Source organism: Ciconia boyciana, chromosome 2, assembly GCF_034638445.1.
Source record: "Ciconia boyciana chromosome 2, ASM3463844v1, whole genome shotgun sequence".
Taxonomy (NCBI): Eukaryota; Metazoa; Chordata; class Aves; order Ciconiiformes; family Ciconiidae; genus Ciconia; species Ciconia boyciana.
Window position 1 is genome coordinate 775362 of NC_132935.1, and position 17729 is coordinate 793090.

The 17729-nt window shown below is 56.1% G+C and overlaps 1 protein-coding gene across 6 annotated transcripts in view; it reads left to right on the forward strand.

The window, feature by feature from the left end:
* The window catches only part of HSF1 (heat shock transcription factor 1), a 74480-nt gene extending 58712 nt beyond the window's left edge, over window positions 1-15768 (forward strand). For 2 of the 6 annotated variants that reach the window (XM_072851741.1, XM_072851745.1), the window contains 6 exons: window positions 1205-1438; window positions 5116-5202; window positions 10624-10729; window positions 10908-10973; window positions 13957-14026; window positions 14945-15768. In XM_072851741.1, coding sequence (XP_072707842.1) covers window positions 1205-1438; window positions 5116-5202; window positions 10624-10729; window positions 10908-10973; window positions 13957-14026; window positions 14945-15150 — 769 coding nt within the window. In that variant the 3' untranslated portion in view covers window positions 15151-15768. The remainder of the gene's footprint in view (window positions 1-1204; window positions 1439-5115; window positions 5203-10623; window positions 10730-10907; window positions 10974-13956; window positions 14027-14944) is intronic. The other 4 variants (XM_072851744.1, XM_072851747.1, XM_072851743.1 and 1 more) reach the window with 3 other exon arrangements.
* Window positions 15769-17729: the final 1961 nt, after the last annotated feature.

Below are 17729 nucleotides of genomic sequence, written 5' to 3' on the forward strand. Positions count from 1 at the left end.
TGACAGCTCTGTCCCAGACAGCACGGGTGAAGAGGCTGAGGACCTGCAGCAAACAGGTCAGCCGGCGCCCAGCAGCAGTGTTCTCAGCTCCTTCAGACTTACAGGCCCTGGCAGAGGTGAGAGCTGTCCTCGGAGGCCGTAGGTAGCACTCAGCCTTGCGAGCCTCTGCCGACGCCGTTCTCATCAGTGAGAGCCTCTCGCTGCGTCCCTCGACCTGGCTGCTCAGCCCTTACTCCCTGCAGCCCCGCTCCCACCGAGCATCAGCGGCTCTCGAACTTTCTGAGCCTCCCCGGGCAAGAAGGGCCCATCTTTCCTTAGCACCTTGTGGTCTGCCGACTCCTTTTTTCTTCCTCTTTAATAGGTTATTCCTGGCATTGGCACTTCCCCTGAGGTGCTGAATCATGCACAAATGCCATTTATTGCCTTTAATACCCTCTGCCAGGAACACTCGCTCTTAAATATAGACCATATGTTTGCTTAATGGCCCTTTTCTCTGTCCTTTTGTCGTTGCTGTCCTTTCCAGTAGGACTAATCGCACCTCTTACGCCCCCAAATCAGTGGGTTTGGGTGGTAGAATTAGGGCTGACCAAAGAAGCCATCTTCCCTTCCCATAAAAACGGTACACCTGAAAATGCCTGGGTGCTTATGTAAAAGGTCGATCCCAGGCTTCGTCTGCACAAAGGAGTCACTGCTGACCTTGTGGGAGCAGTTAAAACACTACAGCCTCTGGTATGGCGATGATTATGTCATGCACGTCTCAGTGGTGACTTTAAAACAGGGTATATACACTGTGCTACCTCTGTACTATTTAGACTATGTCCACATCAAAAGCTCTATTGTTTTAACTGTGCTGTTAAAGAAAAATCACGCCCTCCTTCCAGTAACTTCACCGATACAGAGCTGACTGCATGGCGGGTCCTGGAGCGAGCAGCCTCGCAGACCTTTAGCCACAAGAAATACGCTGAGGTTGCAGTAAGAGCGCGAGACATTGATGTGTCAGGGGAGCTGATTAGGGTCAGAATCAGAGAAGAAATATTTAGGTACTCGTTCAACCTCATCTTTGTAGCTGACTCTGGAGGCTTTGTACGTGAAAAGGCAACAGCAGGCACGAGGATTTTTCTGCCCTGTTGTGTGGAAGCAGATCTCAGAAATCAAGAATGTGTTAGCGTGAGATTTTTACCAATTTTCTTTCCGTTTCTCTCAGGAGTAGTCCTGTGGTCCGTATCAAAGAAGAACCCCCTAGTCCCACCCGCAGCCCCCAGATAGAGGAGGCCAGCCCAGGGAACCCTCCTGCTGTTGAAACTCCTCTGTCCCCCTCCACGTTCATTGACTCCATCCTGCAGGAGAATGAACCCAGCACTACGACCGCTGCAGCCGGCGACAGCACCACACAGCCTCAGCCCCAGGAAAAGTGCCTCAGCGTTGCCTGCCTCGACAAGTAAGTGCTGTGCTGAGACCGGCCCAGCTCAGGTCTTGCCAGCCATCCCACCGCTCTGTCCTGTTAAGCTTTAAAGATGCTAGCGACCTGGGCTTCCAGCCAGCTTTGGAGGCAAACGTGGTCATTTGTCCACGGAGCTCGCCTGTGGCTCTGACCAGCAAGTGCCAGGGTAGCTATTTTCTTCTCCCGTTCCTGTTCTGCTTGGAGCAATGCGTGTATCCCACCGCCTGACCCCACGCACAGAATTAAACCCCCTGTGTGGGGCACCCAGCGCTCTGCTGCGAGGGGCCACGTGGGACGCCAAAATAAGAACGGGTAAAAATGACTGTGCTAAATAAGGGCTTGTTCAAACTGCCTGCTCCTCCAGCGTAGGAATGAGTCAGCGTAAGATCAGCTGTTTCATCTCAGGCCCAGCACATCCTCACGGTATAAAAGCTTCTGCATTGTATTTGCGGTCCAGAAGCAGCTGACGGGCACACAGTGCAGGCGGCTTCCAGCTTTGCTTGTAGAAGCTTTAATCCCAGCGGGGTTTACCTGCAGGTGAGGCTTGGGACCGCTGTGGGCAGCGTTCCTCCATGAGCCTGCTCCGACAGCGTGCACTACAGCACTGCCCCTGCGCCGTCCTCTGCTTTTGCCTGTCCCAGCTGCCCTCCAAATGAATTAAGGGAGGAAGCTTTGCGTTAAACGGTCGTTTGCCCACCTAGTTCTAGACATGGGGAGTAGATTCTCCCACTCAGCCTCTTTACTCACCAGCACGCAGCTTGCATCAAACTTAGGCTGGACTCAGTGGGTGGCAGGCTGGAAGTTGAAGGGGAGCTTTTTATTAGGGATCAGATGTGTAGTCTTATGTCTTTTATCACCACACAGTGCTCGCAGATGCAACTGCAAGTGTTGGGATGAAAACCTAGAAAGTTGTTTGTCCTTATCAGACTGCCAAGAACTTCTCCCTTGACCATGGTGAGATCTCAGCCACTTCTCAGGTCTCGGCCGCTTCCCGTTCTCCCTGTGTTCTGGCGAAAACAGAGTATGGGAATTAAGGTCTTCCCTCTGAATGCCAGGACAGACTTTCTGTCCTTAAAGTATAAAAGCAATTTGGAGAAGACACAATTAGTTTCAGGGTCCTGGAAAGCAGCAGAGAGCTCCTTTAGCCAGAAGGCTGCTGTGGACTCACGCACCCACGGTGATGACAGTGTGACGTGCACTTCCCTTCTAATTAATTCTACGTTAGCTATCCCTCTTCGGAGCGGCAGTGTCATAGCTCTAGATGGAGAAGGGACAAAGCCTGTGGAAGAAGCCCTCTTACTTTAACATTGCACAGTGGGTACGGAGACGGCTGACGGCCGTCCCGCCGCAGCAGGGTCTGTAGCCTGTTGGCAGCGCAACGGAGCGGGGTTTGCTGTCTTTATACCTCAGAGTCACGCAGAGTCGGGAGACGCCTGCTCCCTCCTTCCTCTTGGCCTTGCAGGAGATGTTTGTCTGTAGCTTCACCTATTTATAGACCTGTCCAGGGCACTGCAATCCATCTCACTGATACCAGCTGTCCTTAAAAAGAGACAGATTTTATTGTACAGCTCATCAGAAGCTGAAGCTGGCCATTTAAAAGGCAATAAAAAAAGAAGAAAAAAGTGCTGCCGAGAGTGTCTCTGAATTATTAAGGACTCTCGCAGGCTGTGCACAAGCAGGCAAAGGACGCAGAAAAGATTCGCCCCCTGCCCTGCGGAGACTGAGCTCTGCGCTTCGTCTTAGGAAGCTTCTTAGAACCATTTAAAAGAAAGGGCTTGTGCTTCCTCTTCTTTTGGTGCTCTCTTACTCCCGCATTTTGCAAGCAACACTGTGCTTCTCTCGTCTATTTGCAGTTCCTTTAGAGGGCATTCCAGAAGGAAGGAATCTGGCCAGTAAGGATTCCCAGCCGCGCAGTAGTCCTGTATCCCATCTCTCAGCTCCTAGCCTGTTTGCCACATGAATTTGTAAAAGAAGTTGTAGCATGCTGTAGTGACCCCACGGGCACACAGCGCTGGACGGCATGTAGCCATTTAACAGAAAACCGTCCCAGCCCCAGGGAATTTGAAGGCAAAGTGTAAATAATAAAAGGAATCCCCAGCCTCCGCTCATCTCTGGGTTGGGACGGTATTAGCTTTGTGCCTCGGCATCTCCGCGCGCAGTTTTGTTCGTTGGGGTTACTGAACTCCGTGTGTTCCGTTATGTCAGAGGAATATAAACTCAGAGAAGGAGGTCAGTACTCCCAGCGTGCCGAGGCCTCGGCTCCTTTCCCGATGTCGCTGGAGCTACTCCGCATCCACTTGAGTGGAGTGGAAGCCGGCCGGCAGCCGTAGGTACCCAGCGGGAAGTGGGATGACCAGAGCGTGAATTGCACTGAGATACCGAGCAGGCAGGAAGGGTGACTTGCTAATGGAAACGCTGGCGATGAGCTGTTCTAGATGGGCAGCACGCTGCTTGCCACGTCCCCAGGGGTGTATCAGACCCTGCTTCAGACTCTTCTCAGCGCCCCGTGCCGAGGCACGCAGCCTCTCCGTGTGCCCCGGCCTGCGGCCAGAGCTCGCCCCTCGGTGCTCGCTCCTCAGGCTTTGGGAGCAAACGAGCTGCGTGTCCTGGCGCGCTGTGTGCGCTGCGCCGAGGACGTGACGCTGTGCAGCGCCCGTGCTCTGAGGCTTCTGCTAAATTCCCGGGAGTTTGCTCGCTGTATTGAGATGCAGCTCATAAGGGAAGCGTTTGCTGATGGTGGGTGACTTTACAGTATAGCAGGGTGCCCAGACGCCGCTCGCTTGACCCAGGCACTGACAGCCTGCCGAGGAGTCTCAGCAATACCTGTTTTTCATCACATGAAGCATGTTTCAGTTGTTCTCAAATCTATTGGAGAAGAGCAGCCCGTAAGACTGCAGGTCATAGCATGCAGTGCCTCTTTGTGAGCCGTGCGGGCTGTTATTTAATCTACAAGGCATCCTTTGTCCAAGGGAATTTCATTTGAACTGAGAATTACCTCTGTGTGACCAACAGCAGGTGACAGTACCGAGACTCAGGCAGTAAAAGGGAACGTTTGCATGGAAACGCTTCACGGTGTTGCCCAAACATTATCCGCCATCCAGCCAGGGACCTGCGTGAGCCACTTTACAAGAGCCAAAGCCCACACCACGCTGAAAAACACTGACACCTCCATTATTAACGTAACGTATATATTCCGTAGAGCAGCAGGTCACTGTCTGTCTAAACAGAGCCTTGCGTGCCAGCGCCTGTGTTCTCCCAGAGCTTCAACGCCCCGTTAGAGGTGACAGCGACTGTGGTCCCCGTGCCAGTGCCACCCTGCAGAAGTTAATATAAGCAGACCCACATCAGAATAGTTTGTCTTGCTGAGAAACTGCGAACCGAGCTTGCCTGTGCTGTAGCGAACCTGTGCTGTCTTCACTTGCTTTTGCAGGACTGTGTTGTTTTCCTGTTTGTTTTTTGTTGTTAATAACAATTCAGCCAGCCCGAAACTGCTTGCCGGCTTCGAAAGCACCGCCGTGCCGCGACTGCAGTGCGGTGCGTGCCGCGCCGCTTAACGTGCAGGAGCATGGTCGACTAACTGTTCTTGCCTTTGAACGTAACAAGCATTTCATTCCTGAAAGTGCCTGATTGTGAGTCTTTTGAATCTAGTCTCCTCTTCTGTTTGTATTTTTCAGTTTGACTCGCGCTTCGCAGATGTCAGAGGTCACTCGTCTTTGCCCCAGTTCCTCCTCTTCCTCACTTCATTGCAGATCACAGCAAGGGTTAGCATTTCAATAGCCGCTGTCCCCAAGCATTGCAATTCTGGGCAAGAGAGCAGGGGAGCGCTGCGCTAAGCAGGGAGCTGTCAGTGCGCTGAAGTCAGCTTTCCTAACGTTAGAGGTGGTATATCAAGAAGGAGAAGGCTCACTCTAAAAATTGGCACTGAGGGGCAGACTCCTTGGCAACTAAAAATAGTGAGTGGCCAGCGGAGGCTGAACTGCTTCTCATCGTTTTAGGTGGTCTTGGCAGGGAAGGGAGGGAAGTCTGCTCTGCTGTTGTCCATGCTGTACCTGGTTTTGATGAATGGAAACTTCAGCCCTGAGAGCTGCTGGTTCGGCATCTCTTGCCAGCACAAAATTTGCGCACCTCAGTAACAAAGTGTTGCACGGGAAAGCGATGGGAGCTCAGGGCTGAAATGACTCTTCTGATGCATTTTCCATTTTTATGATAATGACAGAACAATGAAACTTCCCACTGCAAACCTGACTGCGCACCAAGATGCTGTTCTAATAAAGCTTCTCCATAATAAAAAACATCCCAGATGAGGACAAAACCCATCTAGGCCAGTATCCTGTCCCCCGCAGAAGCCGAGGAAAAACTGTCTGGGGTGCTGCCCTTAAATACTTTTAGCTAATGTACAGAGTCATGCAAAAGGCAAATGTAATATGTCTTGAGCTAAAACGCATTTCTGAACCGGTGTCTCGCCTCCCCCTCAAGGCTTATGTCAGAGGAGGTCGTTGCAGGAGTCCTTGCTTACTGCTCTGGGTATCGTTTGCGGGCTGGTGGGACCTGGGCCCTGCGGTCCCACGCCCCGAGCCCGTTTCCCAGGGACAAACAGACAGCACCGTGATGGCCTGGAGAGAGCGCAGGGTCCAGGGGACTGCTTTTCCCCTACCTAGGTGTGATAATCATTGCCAAGCTGCTCTCTCTTCTTGCTTTTAGAAAACGGGACATTTGAAAAGGAAAGCAATACAGGGAAGAAACACAGCTCTGTACATCTTCAGCGCTTCAGATTCGCAGCACTGGGGGTTGCTTGTCCCCCAGAAGCGCCTGGTGCCCAGTCAGTTGTTTCTGGGAAACAGCCAGCAGCCTGTACTTGGGAGGGTTAAGGATCAGAAGGGACGGGCAGCTCTGCCCGGGAGGGGAGCCAGGCTGGTGACGCTGGGAGCTGCTCCCTGCTAAAGCACTGACTGTGCCTGATGGAGCTCTGCGAGCCGTGCGCCGGAGCTCCGGAGCTCCGGGTCCTTCTGGGAAGGATGCTCTCCTCGCGGCCGTGGATCACGCTGGTGCGAGCAGTGCTGCTGGGCTTGCAGGCAGCTGCGTTGCCGTAACGCACGCGCAGGGGCGGCAGCAGGCAGCGCTGGAGGCGTCGCGAGGGACTGGCAGGTGGAGTTCTCTCATCGGCATCCGTATCAAAACGTGCCTTTTCCCCAGTAAAAAGCTGCTGCTCCCGACTGCCAGCTCAACTGGTTCCCAGCGGAGGGAGAGGCAGGTCGCGTGCTTGCTGCTGCCTCCGTCAGTCTTAACAAGGATCGCACGGTCGGGGCTTCCCTGGCAGTGGGTTTGGCACAGCGTGCCCTGGCTCGCTCGCCCGGTGTTCAGGGCCACCGTGGCATGGGTATTAAACACGTCTTTCTGCTGGGGAAGAGAGGCAGACCCACGGAGAGCAGATCTGTTGAGCAGGAAGGTGCTATTTTTACATAGCTACTTCTCAGACTGTAAAACAGCCCACACAGAGCGAGACCACACCACGCAGGCTGACTTTCATCACTTCATCAGATGGAAACTCAGACGGCGAGGGTCTCGCGAGAGCCCGTGCTCCGCAGGGCGGCCCCGGGAGCCGAGGAAGCGGCGCTGGAGCGGGGCGTGCTGCGTAGCCGGGGTTTGTTAATCTTGCGAGGTTGTTGGCAGACAGAAAGCGGAGCGAGACCCGGGGAGCTTGCCGTGAAGATGCACCGAGTGTGGGGATGGTCGGTGTGACAGGGGACGCAGAGCCAGGGCGTGCGCTTAGGACAGGGTTATTCTTTACCTCCAAAATCTTTCCAGTCCCCCTTTCCCTGCACATCCACGTTACCTGGGGACAGGCAAAGCTCTTCTGTGTCAGCGTCACCGATCCTGTATCATCGATCCTGTGTCCGTCACATTTTCCAGGGATTCTGCCGTGAGTTTGCGGGGCCTGATGCAGGTTAGATGGGACACAGCGATTCGGTGGGACCCTCTTGTCGGAGCTCCCTGCCTCTTCCCCCGGCTGACGCAGCCCGCTGCTGCGGGGGTGGCAGAGGCTGCAGCACGTTCCCAGAAAGCGTGCCCTGCTCTTGCGTGGGCTGCAGGCGTCGGGAAGGCGTTTTGCTGGAGTATCAGCTTTGAAGAGAAGGTGTCGCTCTCAGCACTGGAGATGGTCTCCTCGCCTTCAGAGCCTGGCCTGTCTCGGGGGAACGGAGAGCTCCTGGCCTCCTTCCTCAGCACGCTTGGCTCAGGCTGCTCCTTTGGGGCTGTCGGGCTTTAGGGACAGAGGCACAGAGCTCACAGAGCCCTCAGCCCCCTGCACCCTGCCTTGTGCTGCAGCCTCTCGCCTCTCCTGGAGACCCTGGTTCCTCTTGCCTCAACCCACAACGCACTTGGAAAGTTAAGGAAAACCGTATTGCTCCAGAGGATCGCACTCTCTCTTTCTTCCCTGCTCCGTGAGCGTTTTTTGATGGCAGACCCGGCCTGGTGTCGGATGTAGCTCCGCACAGCAGAGCGGGACCTGCGGGGAGAGCGACCTGCCAGCAGCGCTGGGAACCAGACACAACCACCAGTTTCCAGTTCAACACCGAAAACAGTGGTTCAGGGGCCCCTTCTCTCCTCCTGCAAAGAAACAGGGAGACTTGCTTCAAAGGTCTGGAGTTTGTTAGTAGTCTAATCCCAGTGCCGCTTTTGGCGTGCTCTGGATCATACCCCTGCTTGGACGCCGTCCCCTTAGGGGTGGAAGGACCAGCTTGTCACGGCTGGGGTTTCTGATGACACCTTGGCTGGGACTGGTCCATTCCACGCTGCTGGATGTTCCTAACTGTTTTAGGGATTGCTGAAAGCATCTTAAATCCCTCAGAGCATTTCGGGTGCTGTGCAGCGAGGACTTTGGAAGTCATTTAAAAGCACAAACTCGGATAAGTAATTTATTTGCAGTACGTTCACGGATCGTACTTCTAAAAAAGAGTCACAGATCTCTGCAGCTCCCGCTTGCATGCACGGAGAGGTAAGGCAGGAATGTGTTCATGGGCTGTATCTGCAGCCAGCTTTCCTGTGGCCCCAAGCACAGTATTCCCAGAATGAGGATATTTGTTGTTCTGGCAGGATGCTTGTTTCTGCTGCTAGGCTTTCTGAGCTGCGATGTGACCTCGCGGCCTCTTTTCGTTTTCTGCAGCGATGACAACATAGACTTGATTTTGTGATCTTCGTGATGCTGCTGCAGGATGAGAGGACGTAAAAGCTCTGGAGCGGCAAGCCGGGGAGGTTCATGCGAGGTGCACTGGCCCGTGGGCAGCTGAGCCGGCCAGGGACCCGGAACTGCCGGTGCTGCGGCTGGGTCCGCACCCCGCAGTCGGGTGTTTGCAGCACTGCGCGGCTCGGGGATGGTCAGTCTCCCAAAGGGATCATCGCAGAAATGCTCCTCTGCGGGATGCCGGTGGCAGCGGTAGCTGGGGGGACGAGCTCCACAGCAGGTACAGACCCTCCAAGAAGAGAAGCAGCTTCCTGGCGTTTTTCTAATTCGCGTGGGACTGAAAACTGCAGCTTCGCCATTTGCCTTGTGCTTGTGCACGTCTGCCTGCGCCTCTCTGGCATCTTCCTCTTCGCCTGCCAGTTCTGGGTCTGCCTGTGCGGGACCTACACCGCTGGTGCCTCCTGAGCACCTTCAGTAGCCAAAAAGAGCCTTTCTAGGACAGAGAACACGGTGGATCCAACACGAGGCCACGCCAGAAGTGACGACTGTGCAAGAAACTGAACCTGCTGCTGCTGATGTTGCCAAATTCGGGGGCTTTTCATGGGCCAGACCCCAGGCTACTAAGAAACGTGACTTTTCCCTCGAGTGCTCTTCAGAGAGCCTTGTAGGCTTTTTGGTAGCACCATGGGGTTGATGTCATCCACTTTTCTTCTGGTATTCTGAAGCGCCGTGAGCATAAACACCACGAGCACCGTGGAACTAGAGAATAAGGAGGTGTGGGGTCAGTTCCCCACCTCACCATCGCCTCTGCAGCCCTTGCCGTCCTTCTGCGATCCAGATGACCGTTCTCTGGAGCTCAGTCTCGCAGCCCTAGGTCCGAGTCAGTTAAAAGCAATCTTTGCTGGGATTGCTCATGCTCTGCTGTCCGCCTTGGTCTACAAAGTTATCCCAGAGCTCTGTAGGAGGGAACGAGCCGTGTCCTCAGAGCTGGCCTGATTTGTCTTCTGGCCTGGCTTGTGGGGTTGGCCACCTCAGTGCCGTCCATCCCAGCACAGCGTCCAGTTTCCAGGTGGCTCTAGAGGGAGCCTGGCGTTGACGAGATACCAGCTTTCCGTGGCAAAGTTAGCAGAGATGAATTACAGTTGGTCCTCATCCTGGACTCGCTGTTTGCCGGCGAGTGAGCTGTGATTTACGGGGGAGCTTGGTGCTTCTCCCCGCCGTGCCCCGCCATGTAGATGTACGCTCTCTGGTGCTGCCAGGAGCCGTGCAGGGACGTGCGCAGGTCGGGATGCAGTGGGAAGGTTTGTTTCCCCAGGTGCACGGAAGCAGCTTTAGTTCTCTCCATTGTTACGAGAAGCCGCATCTCCCGATGAACAAATAATGTTTTCCCCACTGCCAGTTCAGCTGTGAAGGTTTTTTCTGGCCAGCAGCGGTCCCTCTGAAGCTTTTCCCCCAAAGCAAGGTGCTGCGGGGAAGAAGGTTTGTTGTCCTTTCTTTGTCACGTTTCCGCAACCGGGATGTGACAAGCCTCTGGTCCTTGCGTTTGGACTGAAAAAGGGTCCACAGCGACTTGCTGTAAAGGCGCAGCTGCGCCGAGATCCCTGCCAGCCCACGGTGGTTGGTGGTTACCAAGACCCTAACCACGGAGCCCAAATGGCTTGCAGAAATCCCGGGGCGCGCAGGAAATTCGCCGTCTCTCGTTCGCCTGGGTTGCTCACCCTCGGACCTCTTGGGAGGAAGGGTCCTCGCGGCGTCGCCAGGCTCAGGCCAGAGGAGTAGGTGGAGAGAGGGGGAGAGCATCGCTGCTGCGTTCGAGCAGAGCGCCCGAGCCCGCTGGCAGCTGGGGCTGGCATCCGTGCAGAGCCAGGAGTCCCAGCCGCGCTCTCCTGCTCGGCTTGTAGGAGGGTTGCAGTCCTGGGGTGGATAAAGTCCCCTTAGTAGCCCAGAACCTGGGAGAGGCTCCTCAGCATTGATCGCCTGCGCTCCTCTTTCTTTTGCACAGGAATGAACTCAATGACCATCTGGATACCATCGATTCCAACCTGGATAACCTTCAGACGATGCTGACCACACACGGCTTCAGCGTAGACACAAGCGCGCTATTAGATGTGAGTATCTCCTCCCTCCTGCCTGTCCTTCCAGGAGCCGGGCCCCAGCTGCGTCTCGCAGTACCATGTGCGTGTGGCTTGCAGTGGCAGATGGACCACGGTAGCTTCAACCATGAATTTCCACAGCACGCCTGGGTTTGCTTTCTTTCCCTACACTAATCATTCTTTCCTTTGGCAGCTGTTTAGCCCTTCAATGACGGTTACAGACATGAACCTTCCCGACCTGGACAGCAGCCTTGCCAGTGTGAGTAGCTGTTAAAAATCCCTCCATGCACACGCAGCTGCCAGAATGAAGTGTGTCCTGCTGCTCTGCAGCAGCCTCTCCGTGTGATTAAAGGAAGGCTCTGACAGGCTCTGAGGAGTGTCCAGGCCAGCCCCAGCCCGACGGGAGGGGATGTGGGGGAGAGGAGGAACGCGGAGCCCTGTGCAGGCCTGGGGAGCCACCGGGGGGAAATAATTCAATTAGCACTGCGGCTTTCTCTGAGCAGCTCATACAGAGAGCAGGGCTACTTCATCATTCATACTCGGTTAATTAGGTGCTGAGACTTCCATCTCTCATGTGAGCTCTGCCCCCCGAACGCGGAAGTGCACTGAAGCCTAGAGAGCTGCATGTGGTTTCCATAAACCCTCCTGTCGACTTTCTTAAATTGTCAGGAGGTTTTTCTCAAGGCTCCATCATGTGCTGTGTTTTTTTATTTTATTTACTTGCGTATCATCAGCGCTGAGCGCCGTGCAAGGCACCGAGACAGACTCTCCTTGCAAGAGCCAGTGTTGCCTGATAAAATGGGTTTTTTCATTAGGTAATGATGAGCAGTCAAACACAGCGTTTCGTGGCTGCACCGAGAAGGCGCTCGGAGCAGCGGGGTGGAAGTTGCGGTCAAAACCGGAGCGTCCCAGACCCTCAGAGTAGCCAGTAGCCCGGTGACTGGCGTGCTGCCGGGCTGGGGCAGAGCCAGGTCCTTCTCCCTGCCCTGGTTCAGGCAGCGTCTGGAGCCCGGTGTTGTGCCAGTTCCGTGCACGCTCCAGCTCCAGGGCTGCAGCTCTGGCCTTTCTCTGCCCCGGGATGTGTGTCGGTATTTGCACAAAGTGGAACAACTCTGTGAGAAAAACCGAGAGGGAGACCAAGATAAGCAACAGCTTGGATGCTGCCGCGAGTGCGGGAGAGCGAGTCTGGCCCAGGTCAGACCAAGCAGGGGACTCCTGGTCCAGCTGATACAGCAAGAGACCCTCTAACCCCTTCTTCCCCCCACTTCTTTTTTTTTTTTAATCTGAAAAAGCACAAAGGGATCTTGTGTTTTTTCCCCCAACGCAGAACAGGAAACATCTTGAAAGTTTTTGCAAAACAGGAAAGCCCAAATTTGGTCTCCTTGCCGGGGACCTTGTGGGCCCACAGGTGATGCAACGTGCGCTCCTGGGATGGCTGTGAAGAAGGTGTTAATGCCGGCGTTACGGAGCAGGGAGAGCACGGCCGGGCCCCTCTCCAAAGTACACCTTTAGAGAGCCTGTGGCTTTTCCCGAAGCCAGACAGCTCCCCCGAGCTCTTTTGGGGTACACCGTACCCTGCACCAGAGTGCGCCTGGCACGCGGGGTGAAATACAGGACGGGAGGTGGCAGCTGGGAATTCCGCAGCACCTCTGGTGCGTCCCTGTCTCGGTGGACGTTCCTCTGCCTTCCTGCTGCCCAGCGGTGTGACGCAGACACGTAGGCCCGATGGCTAGCCAAGTTCTTGGGATATTCGCAGGGAAAAAGGGCTGTAGGGGGAAGTGCAAAAGTGCAGAGTACTGTTTTACACCTATGCAGACAAATACCCACCCCGTAAGTTGGCTAACCGAGTTTCCTCCTGACTGGAGGCTCTGCTGCAGCGGCTGGGGCTGGGGCTGGCTGGGCAGGGAGAGCAGGACAAGGGATTAGCGGGATTTGGGAGAAGAACGTGAACAGTGGAGAGTCAGTAATTCAGAAACGAACTGCTTCGTGTCGTTGAGCTGCGAGTTACACCGTAGAAAATCTGGAAGCGGGATTTGCTAAAGGAGTCGTAACTGGCGTCCTTTGAAATTCACAGCTTAGCTCTTCAGCTCAGGTGGAGTTTGGATCGAGGTCACTCGCGTATTATTTTTCTCTTCTCCTCTGTAACGTCGGGAGGAGCGTTTTGTTGGGCTTGGTCTTCACCCTGCCTTCACACCACAAAAATCCCTGTGCTGGCTGTAGGTCGAGCTGCAGCGTTCCTCAACTGCGGCCAGACGGTCTGTGAAGACCTGCGTGCTCACAAGTGCTCTGCTTTTACTTAGTGCCACTTGCTAAGTGGGAACAAAACCGCTGGGTACACATTTAAATACCTGCTAAGGTGACTTTTCCCTGGCAGCAGCTGCTGTAATAAGTAGCCACGGGATTATTAGCTGACTGTAAATCCGGAGGGGAGAAGTGATCCCACAGGAGAGGCTCTGCTCAAGCGTCGTCCTCCCGGCGGCACCGGTGGAGAATCCTGCTCGGCGGTCTGGGATTTGCAGGCTCAGCGCCGTGTTCCCCAGACGGCGTTAGCCCTGCGCCTTGGCAGGGCTCCCCTCCTGACTTTGCAGTGAGCGGAGCTTCTCGGGTGGGCAGAGCGGTTTCTCCCGCTTCCAAAGTTTTTCTCCCGTTAACACTCACTTCTCGGCCTTTCCAGCCCGGTCGTGCCCACGGGCGAGGGGTGTGAAAGGGGATCGGGTCCTCAGCCTCAGCCCGGGTTGCTCTGGCAGCTTGCCGGGACCTGCAGCTCTCAGGTGCTTTCCTTGCAATAAGACTTTCAATAAATAAAAATAAATTAAAAAAATAAAATAAAACGGCTCATTACAAACATGTCCTGAAGGCCTTCCCTGGGATTTTAGATCCCAAGATGCAGAAAAGCTTCGTGCTGTGACCAAAGGGAGCGTTGCAGAGCAGGACCTGTGCGTATAGGAGAGGATCTGTGAAACCCGGTTTGGCCCGGGACTCGTGCACTGCCTGACCCGGCCACGTTTGCGACCTGGGAGCCGGAGCGCTCCGCGCAGGCTGCGTCGGGCCGTGCGGGCTCACTGACAGCCTTGTCAACCTCTGAGGATGTCTTTCGCTGCCTCAGTGTGGCTTCGAGACTGTAAATCACGGCTTGCTTTGTGCGGTGCCTGTGTTGAGGCAGTCCCGAGGCGGGCACAGAGAGGACCCACGCACGTCCGACCCGTGCAATGCACTTACCAACCCAACCTTTCTCCCTGCAGATTCAGGATCTCCTTTCATCCCAGGAACAGCAGAAACCTACTGAGACAGAGGCCAGCACAGCAGACACAGGTACCGGGCAGCCGTCTCGGCGTTTAGTGACTCCGTAACACGAGAATTGAGGCTGTGGCAAAATCATTTCTCCCAAAAAGCATATTTGGCTGAGAGAGATGAGGCTTTCGAGCATGGGAAAGAGACAGTACGGAGGAGGATCTTACTAGCTATGTGTCCAAATCCTTGGCGGGAGGGAATGAAGCAGAGGGAGCCAGGTCCTCCTCAGCGCTGCCCAGGGACAGGGCAAGAGGCCACGGCACAAACTGCAACACGTGAAATTCCATCAGAACACAAGAAAGCGCTTTTTTTACCCTGAGGGCGGTGGTCAAGCGCTGGCAGAGGCTGCCCAGAGAAGCTGGGGAGCCTCCACCCTTGCAGATATTCAGACACGGTCCTGGGCAGCCTCCCCAGCTGCCCCTGCCTGAGCAGGGGCTCGGAGCAGGCGCGCTCGAGGTCCCTGCGGGCCCCAGCCCTGGTGGGATTTCTGTCTGCGTGGAATCGCGTGGGCTGTCACGGTGCTGCTCTGCCGTCGTGGCAGCAACCCCGGCACCCAGCTGTGGGCTCTGCATCTCACAGCGCGGTCGGGGTGCTCTCCCTGTGCAGTCTGTGCGTCCACGGAGGCACAGAAAAGCCCCCGGTCCCTCACCGAGGGTGAGCTGGAACCCCGCTAAGGTGGAATTCTTGTTCCTTGCTGATCTGCCAAAAGGCCTTGCCCAAGTGCTGGTGTCTCATCGCTTGAGGAGCAAGCGATGAGACGCTCCTCATCGAGGAGCACGTCTTCTTGCAAGGAGCGAGGAAGCAGCCGATGGCGGTTCCAAGAGCGAAACGTTGTCGCTCTTGCTCCTCTGCCCGGCGCTCGGTTAGCTGGCCCTCCTGCCCAGCCTGGCTGCCCTCCTCCCGCAAGGTGCTACCCCCGTGCAAACTCTCTCTTTGCAGGAAAGCAGCTGGTGCACTACACAGCCCAGCCCCTCTTCCTGGTGGACTCGAGTGCTGTCGACATGGGGAGCGGAGACCTGCCGATATTCTTTGAGCTGGGGGAAGGGCCGTATTTCACGGACGGAGACGAGTACTCAGAAGATCCCACCATCTCCCTCTTGTCAGGGACTGAGCAGTCCAAACCCAAGGACCCTGCGATATCCTAAGGCCCAGGGCAGGGTGAAAGAGAGGAAGAGAAAGAATACGCACTAAAGGGAAATCCAGCCGTCAGCCTCCTCGCTTTGCACAGACATTGAAAGCTCTAAACACCCTCTGGTTCATGTTGCTTCCCCCGGCACTGTGAGGATTTCATTTGTGTGTGTGCTTAATGAGGTGTTTTGAAATCTGCTTTAGATTCTAGCCACCCAGCGCTCCTCCAGTTTGGCGGCCGTCGGGGGGCCGAGCCGTGCAAGAGCCCCCCCCCGTCGCGGGGTCGTCGCCCGACCTGCCGCGGAGGCTCGGACGGGCACCGCCGCGGCTCCGGTGAGCGGGCGGGAGAGCCCGGCTGGCCGCACAACAGCCGGCCGCTACGCGACGCTTGCGTTTCGTTTCGCGCCCCTGCCGAGGGCGGCAGCCGTGCCCCCCACGAGGCGCCGGCGGGGGCACGGCCGTGGGGTGCTCCTCCCGGGCGGGAAGCGGGGCGCTCGCCGGGTGTGCAGGCGGGGTAGCTTTTCTGAGGAAGGGAGTTCCCCCTCCACCCCTGTCCCCTTCCCTCCTCGCCCCCGGAGAGGTGGATGCGATGGTTTTTAAAAGAGAAATAAAAGTTTGCCGATCTGGCGCCGGTGGGTTGGATCCCGGTGTGGTCTCTGCCTTGCGGTCTGATCCCCAAGGGTCTCCGTGTGCGCGTGTGCCCCGGGGCGCCCCGAAGCCCAGCTTTATCTTCTTTTTATTTCCTCTTGCTCTGTGTGTTTCTTTTTATTTGTTCCTTTGGTTTTGTTTTCCTTTTGCTTAGCAGTAAAAATTTGTACATTTACACTTCAGATTGTTAATAGTAAAAACTGTATTTTGAATTTTTACATGAGAGAAGAAGAACCCACTTCTATCTATATATATAAAAATATCTCTCTATATATATACATACAAATATATATAAAACAAATGGTCTGTCACCTGGTGGCTTTTCTATGGTTGAAAGCTTTACGTTTGTCATCCGTTCGGGAAGCGGATGGGATAAAGGCCCAGGAATTGCCCCTCGTGCCCCTGGACACCTGCGCTGTGGGGCGAGGATCCCGGTGCCTGCTCCGGCCTCGGCCGTGCGGGAGCCGGAGGCGTTGCTGTGCTTCTGCCGGGGCAGCCAGCACCGCGGGTGCGTGTTTGACTCCTGTGCCGTGGCTCCCTTGCCTCAATCCCGGGCTGGGCTCCGGGGCTGAGTTTTCCAGGGTGTTTCAGAGGAGGAGGTTGCAGCGGGGCCCACGCTGACGCGCCGGAGGTGTGGTGGACGCTGTGCACGCCTTTAGGGGTGCCTTTTTTTAATAAGAACAATAAAAACATCTTCGTTGTTACGTTCAGAGCGTTCGAACCTCCCTCCGTCCCGCTCTCCTCCGCTCTGGGGTGGTCGCACGTGCTGCTTGGTCGCCTCGAAGGCACAGGGGCCTCTTGGCGCTGGGGTTCGACCGTGGCCGTGCTCCGGGTGAGGACTGATGCAGGTTGGACGTCGGGAGAAGCCGGTGCCCACCGCAGCGCCGCCTCTGCCGCGTCAGCTCAGCCTTCGAGGGCAGCGGTGGCGGCGTCCAGGAGCCGGTCTAGCCGAGATCCGTCGCGGGTTGCTGCCCTCCCCAACGAGGCAAGAAGTCGCGCTGGGTCAACCGGTCACCGTGACCTTGTCCGAAATGCAGCGCCTGGCGTCTGGAACTCCCCGCCTGCCCGGGGGAACCACGCTGGAGTCCCACAAGTGTCACGCACACCCTGAAACGCACTGTCGGGGACCTGGTGTGGCCGGTGCAGAGCCCCAAGCATGGCTCACAGGTGAAGTCCCCGCTGTCCCCCACTCGGCAGGGAGGCCCCAAAGCCGATTCGGGGTCGAGCTGTCGCTGGGACCCCTCTACTTCTCGGGGTCCGATCCAGGGAAGGGGACACGATGATGTGTCATGGGGCCAGTGTATCTCCACGCGCTATCGTGTCCGATTTGGTCAGGTTACTTGTTCGTGCCGTTGAGCGGCTCCTGTCCACGTGAACGTGCTGCCTGCTCCGGGGCTGGCACGGTGACCCGCTCTGCCGTTACCCTTTGAGCTGCGGGGCAGGGATGTCCCTGCACAGCAGCGTCGATCCCATGGGGCAGGGGACATTTGGCACCGGACCCTCTCTCCAGCTCAGCCTGGCCTGGCTTGGCCTGCTCAGAGGTGTTGTCCCTTCCAAATGGCGGTGGCCTGTCCTGCGTTCAGGTCCACTGCCACCTCTCCCAGGGGAGAGGGGACACCTCCTGCTCCCGCAGCCGCTGTGCCAGCCCCCCTTTCTCCGGGACACCCATCTCCCTCCTTCCCTCCCTGCCATTTATGCCATGTTTGCCCTTGCTCCTCCTCTTCGTCAGCGCTTGAAATCACCCCCCTTCCAACTTTCTCCAGGTTCTGCCGTTGGGTTTGGTTTGTGGGCTGTTTCCCCAAGGTCGTCCACCCCCGCACGACCGAACTTGTCACCCCTGTGGTCGTCTTCTCTGCCAACGCTGGGTTCACCTTCCAGAGCAAGCGCTGTGCCAGGAGATGGGAATTACTACGCTGAGAGGAGGATGTCGCGTTCGAGACCCACGTGT